The 6745-nt window shown below is 47.7% G+C and overlaps 1 protein-coding gene across 1 annotated transcript in view; it reads right to left on the minus strand.

The window, feature by feature from the left end:
* Positions 1 to 6319, minus strand: part of LOC125282369 (small G protein signaling modulator 1-like) — a 56971-nt gene extending 50652 nt beyond the window's left edge. Inside the window, 1 exon segment of the mRNA XM_057306482.1 lies at positions 5910 to 6319. Coding sequence (XP_057162465.1) covers positions 5910 to 6319 — 410 coding nt within the window.
* Between the last annotated feature and the right edge of the window lie 426 nt (positions 6320 to 6745).

Below are 6745 nucleotides of genomic sequence, written 5' to 3' on the forward strand. Positions count from 1 at the left end.
TCATAATAGGGGCGCCTGGGTGGCTCAGTCAGTTAAGCAGCTGACTTTGGCTCAGGTCAAGATCTTGGCGTCCTGGGATGGAGCCTCGTAGGGGGCTCCCTGCTCAGCAGGGAGTCTGCTTCTGCCTCCCCCTCCCCCCTACCCCCCTCCTCCTCCACTTGTGCTCTCTTTCTCTCAAATAAATAAATAAAATCTTAAAAATAAAATAATCATGGGGCACCTGGGTGGCTCAGTTGGTTGAGTGACCGACTCTTGATTTCAGCTCAGGGTATGATCTCCGGGTCCTGTGATCAGGCCCCACCTTGGGCTCCATGCTCAGGGTGGAGTCTGCTCGTTCTTCTCCCTCTGCTCCTCCCCCTTCTTGCACACTCTTTCTCAAATAATAAAAGTTTTTAAAAATTTAAATAAATAATAAAATAATCATAATAAACCCAATGCATGTTTTTTGTGAATATGTATTTTTCCAAATAAAAACACTTCTCCAATAATGCTAAGTGAAATAAGTCAAGCAGAGAAAGACAACTATCACATGATTTCTCTCATCTATGGAACATAAGAACTAGGATGATCGGTAGGGGAAGAAAGGGATAAAGAAAGGGGGGGTAATCACAAGGGGGAATGAAGCATGAGAGACTATGGACTATGAGAAACAAACTGAGGACCTCAGAGGGGAGGGGGGTGGGGGAATGGGATAGACCGGTGATGGGTAGTAAGGAGGGCACGTATTGCATGGAGCACTGGGTGTTATACACAACTAATGAATCATCGAGCCTTACATCGGAAACCGGGGATGTACTGTATGGTGACTAACATAATCTAATAAAAAATCATTAAAAAAAAAAACACTTCTCCAAACAAAACCACTTAGGAGAGGCACTGCTTTGCATCTTCGTAAATCTCTTTAATGTCTACCTTCATGAAAGGCAACTGGGTTCTCCCATCGACTTCGGCGTTCAATCTGCTGTGATATCACACTTCATGCAGGCTCTGGGAAACCATATACTCAAGAGAGGGTAGAGTGAAACAGGCCGATAACATCTTAGCATCATAGCCAAAAAAGTTTTCAATCTCATGGGCTCACTGAAAATGTCTCCACAACCCCCACATGTACCTGGAACATACTGAATTAAAGGGTTTTGTAAAACAAAGTAAATTCATAATAAATATTACTTCTCTCTGCCCTTTGTTCTTAGCCTCGATGTTATTAGAACAAGAACACATTAGGGCAAAGACTTCTTCATCAGCTGTACAATATCTAGCAGCACCCTGCCTCTGTAGACAGCTGATCAACAAGGGTTACTTACTACTGCTGCTTACTCTGGTTCAGTAATTAATCTGCCGTGTGATCTTCAGCCAAGGATTTTTAGTCTGTGCTCAAATTCAGAGATCCATGGACTTGAAAAGGGAAAAAAATACATCTCTATTTTCTAACCCTCAGCATGTACCTTAATTATGACAACAGGCAATAGACCCCCACTTGTACCAAACTGAAATCATAGGTATTTTCATATCATTTCACAGTTACTGCAGATATCTTAAGAAAATCATACATGCTCATCACTAATTCAAAAGTACTGTAGTTATTAGACCTGCCAGGAGATCTTGGTATCTAGTGCACAGATAAGCACGTATATTACAATATCACAAATTTTGAAAAATATCTTGACAGCTGTATTTCAATACAACTGGGTTTCATTTTCAATCCTTCAGAGTTGACTTTGTGTATTTAAAATCATTATTCTAAGGAAGGGATCCACTGGCTTAACCAGATGACCAAGGGAGTTCATGTAGTCAAAAGATTACCTTGTGTTAAGCAATTCACTTTACCTCTTTAGACACTAAGTTCTTCTCTTTAAAGGGACACTGGACTAGTAATACTAGAGATTATTCTGAGATCCTCCCCCCAAGAGCTGGACGGGAACCCACAGCACACCTGAATGCATTAACAAAGAGCTACAAGGGTCTGCTTTCAATTTTTACACCAGCATTCGAGAATCTACTCTACCAAGCTAAATGCATTCAGATTAATGGGGCCTAGCAGAATCAAACAGAAAGCAAAGATTCTCCCACACTATCTTTTATCACATTATAACAGTAGAGATCACAAATAAGCAATAATGAACTATTTTGCAAAAAAAAAAAATCAACCATCAACATAGTCTGGGGCTGTTATTGATATAAATAGCTTGTTTGGGTGCAGACTTAAACATAAATGTTTCCAATCATCAGAAGAGTAACCTGGATATATACCACTAACATTTGCTTTAAATCTAAATAAAAGTGATTGTACCCTCATATCCTCAAACAGAAAAAAATCAAGAAAGAAAGAAAGAGTGAGAGAAAGAGAGAAAGTAAAGAAGAAAGAAAGAAAGAAAGAAAGAAAGAAAGAAAGAGAAAGAAAGAAAGAAAGAAAGAAAGAAAGAAAGAAAGAAAGAAAGAAAGAAGAAAAAGGAAGGAGGAAAGGGAATTTTCCATGGCTATAGGAAGAGCACTTTATTCTAAGCACTTGGCAGGGAGCACTTCACACTGGGATACGAATGGACTAGAACTTTAAAGAAGCAAATCTACTGCTTCTTTCCCTTGATAACACAGATAACACACATGGGTCATTTAGGCCCTTCTAAATGCTAGAGATTGAGCCAACACAGCTATGTTTAATAACCAAGAAAGCCCAGACAGATTGCATCTCAGTCCCCATAGAAAAATCTGGGCTACGTCAGGAGCAACCAATAGTGGCACCAAGATAATATGAGTAGAGACTGCTAGCTTCACTTAGCAAAATTCAAATTGAGATCAAAGCCCTACCCTCACACAGAGTAGCTGTGAGTCATTGAAATGCTTCAAAATGGCTACCATATGGCTTCCTTCACCCAGAAACGCAATCTGACCAACAGACACTCGTAAGTGATTACTATCCCCCCAAAAGTCCAACAAGCCAATTTTCCTAATTCTGTTTAAGTGAGTCTTTCTACTCTATGCTTCCTTATTTTCTCAACAGCACATCTCTCTCTCTCTCTCTCTCTCTCTCTCTGTCTCTTTTTACTTGCAAAGATGAAGACAGAGTGAAGGCTCTCACTTTCTGCACTTAACTAAACAAAATAAAACTCAAATGGTGGTGAATGGAGGGTTGGGGGGGTGGGAGAGGAACTGCATTAAATCATCACAGAAATTAGGTTAGGGCTTTAGAATGTCACCTCAACACCAAGGACAAGCGGTTACTGAAGACACGCTCTATGCCTAGTACTGTGACAGGAATACAGAACCATAACCTGATTCAGTGAACCCAAGGATAAAAGGGTAAGTAACAAAGGATGGCACAATGTAGTGACTGTGAGGACAGGCGTAAAGGTTTGGGAAGGTCTGGTTCATACCAAATCTGGGGAAGTAATGGCAATGGATTTGAGCCCTGAGGAAAAGGCCGGATTGGGGGGATGGAGAAGTGGGAGGGCACTCTGGACAGGGGACAGGCACAAGAGAGCAAAGTCTCAAAGGAGAGACTCGCCATTGCACATGGCGCAAGAGCAAGGAAGGGCAGTGTCGGCACTGGTGAGTTCAAGAAAGAAGCCAGGAAAGATAAGGTTGGTGGAGATAGGTTGAACCAGATTATCTTAACCTTGAAAATTGGGCTCAATTTAGACTTTACCCTGTAGGCCAATGAAGGCTTCCAAGCAGGGAGGTGTTAGGAACAACAGTGAGTTTTAGGGATAAACAATGGTTGGGGCGCCTGGGTGGCACAGCGGTTAAGCGTCTGCCTTCGGCTCAGGGCGTGATCCCGGCGTTCTGGGATCGAGCCCCACATCAGGCTCCTCTGCTATGAGCCTGCTTCTTCCTCTCCCACTCCCCCTGCTTGTGTTCCCTCTCTCACTGGCTGTCTCTATCTCTGTCGAATAAATAAATAAAATCTTAAAAAAAAAAAAAAACAATGGTGATTTATCTCCTCAGCTAATCTGTCCTAACAGTGGGTCCTTTTGTCAAGCCAAGATTAATCAGAATCTATTGTGTCTAGTAAAATAAGTGTGCCAAATTACATCCTGGGGCCATTTTGCTACCGCCTATGCCCTGGAAATGTAATTCAAATACCTTTCTCGACTGATGATAAATAACGGGGGAACCTGACCCCAGAATAGAAAAAAAAAAGTATATTAAAAAGAAAACATGTCATACTTGCTCCTATGACTATGGCAATTAAAACCATATTGGGGGTATGCTTGCATTAACTACACAAAAGTCATAATAGTTTTGGATCCTGTTAAAATTAAAACTGATAAAATTAAACTTTGTAAGTAGTAATTAATGATTAGGCATTGCTAAATATGCTTTAATTTAGTAGTACTCTGAAATGCTCAAAAATAAAGAAATGGATTCCCTCTATCTTAGACCATTTCACTTCCATAACTACTGGCTAGTGCTGGCACCTGCCTGAAGCCCCAGGACCAGGTAGTCTGAGGCAGAAGAAACGCCTACTCATTTCTGAGTTGTAGCCACAGGAGAGTGCAAGGATTCTAAATAAAATTTAAGAGGAAACAAGCTTTTTGGAGCAGAGGGAAAACAAGGAATTATGTATATACAATATATATTATTATATACACAGATACATACATACATAAAGGGTCACAATCAAGAATACTATAGTAAATGTAAAAGGGTCTGGTTGTTGGTTTAACTGACTCGCGGTTACAGAGGTAAAAAGCACCCAGAGGATGTTAAGAGTATCTCTGAAAGAACTCCACTGACAGAAAACGCAGAAGCACCGAAGAGGTTCAGGGACCACTCCTTCTAACTCAAGCCCGGAGGGAAAATGGGGGCAGGAAAGGGACGAGAGTAAAAGATTAAATTACAAATGGGCCCAATGAATGAACCTGAGAGGAAGTGATAAAATTCTCAACACACACAACTGTTGTTCATTCTAGGGAACCGCCGGGAAGTCTACTTGCCCTTGTAATCGCCGGACTTAAGGCAGTCTTTCCAGGAGACCTCTGCAACCTCGCTCCTGGTTAAAAGGTGCAAGGGCCATGGTTTTTCACCCGGGTCAAAACCAGGCACATCCAGTGTTTCCGATGCAAAACAACACAACAACAATCCCTCCGCGGGTGGTGGGGGTTCTTCCAGGAGGGCTGCTAGGAATGCCAAGGGCCTGGCCAGGACCTGTCACAGTTTTCTTAACAAAATATCCTCATGTTATCCCACGACGAAACTCGGGGCTCGGAAGGCAGTCTTACACTGTCTCATACACGCTCCGTTAGCGACGAGGGTGTTTGCACAATCAGCCCCCGGCGCAACCACCCCCGTTGCCTGGTCACACACTTCATGTCTCTTCCATCACCTCCACCCCACGACTTCAGTTTCCCATTCAGTTTATAACTGTTAGCAGGGTCCCAGTCCCTGGGAGGAAAGGGGGGCGGGCGGCTTTCTCCCGCCAAGCCCTCACTTTGGGACATCAGAGAGAACCCAGGAAGAGGGAAGTCAGAAAGCCCCGGGTCCGCGAGCGGCAACCCGCAATCCGCCGACGGCGGCCGATTACAACTACTCAATGAAACCCCAAGGATGGGGAGGAGAAAGGCGAGCACCCAGGCCCGGTGCCCCAAATGAATGAATAGCAAGCGAGCGCTCATCTTTTGACGTTCCCACCATGCAAAGCGCTGGAGCTCTGGGTTCTGGAGCCCAATTACCAGTCCCGGAGCCCGAGTGCACTCGGATTCCCCAAACCCGGAGGGACGTCCCCAACCGGGAACTGCCGCTGCGGGAGTTGAGCTCTGCTTGAGCCCGCGAGGGCAGCGGGAGCCGAAACCGGTGCCGGGCAGCGCGGGTACCCAGCGGCCCGGCGTCCGCCACCCAACTCTGCGCAAGGCAGGGCCGCTCCCGCGAACTTCGCGGCAGCAGGGCGCGGGCGGGGTGGGGCGAGCACTCACCAACCCCGTACTTCTGCCTCTTGGTCGGGATCCAGCTGGCCATGGCGGCGACGTCGCCCCGCAGCGGCGGCTGCGGCGGCTACAGCTCCTGCGTCCCCGGCAGCCGCCGTGCCGCGCTCCTGCACGGCTCGGGCTCCTCCGCCGTGTTCCGGCAAACTTCGCCGACCCCGCGAGCCGTCTCCCCGCCGCGCCGCGCGCGCGCGCGGATTTGCTCCTGCTCCGCCCCGGCCCGCGGTCACCTGCTGGGCCGGGCAGCCCCGCAGTCGCGCGCCCCTCCCTGCGGCGCGGCCCCAGCCCCTGCCGCGGGCCGCGCCCTCCTCCCGCCGGGGCCGCCTCCCCGCCCCGACCCGCGGGCGCCGGCCTCTCCCGCCCGCCCCGGGGCGCTGCGCTCTCCTGGGTTCGCCTCGCATACTTCCCGGGAGCGGCTTCCCAGGGCCGACTGGGCTCAGGTTTTTTTCCTTTGAGTGTTTGGCGCCGCCCCCCCCCCCCCCCCCGCCTTCCTCCCCCGGGTTAAACCCTCGAGGTTGGATCCCGGGGGGCGTCGGGAGGGCAGCGCTGGAGGCGCGGGACACACCCAGGCGAGCTGCGGGTGGGCGAGGAGTGCGGGGTCGCTCCCACTGCGCGCCGTGCCTCTGGGGGAACGAGTATAAATTCTTAAGTTGCTTCTTGGGCCCTGGCACCCCCAGTGCCTGGCACTCAGCGGGCGCTCAATAAATATTTGTTGAATGAATGAGCAGTTGACAACTGCGTTCACCCCCTGGAGCTTTAACTGACACTGAGAGAGCCGGAAGCCGGACTCCAGGGCAGACGTGATCCCCCCGCGCCACCTTTTATAG

The sequence above is a fragment of the Ursus arctos genome, unplaced genomic scaffold, assembly GCF_023065955.2.
Source record: "Ursus arctos isolate Adak ecotype North America unplaced genomic scaffold, UrsArc2.0 scaffold_39, whole genome shotgun sequence".
Lineage (NCBI taxonomy): Eukaryota > Metazoa > Chordata > Mammalia > Carnivora > Ursidae > Ursus > Ursus arctos.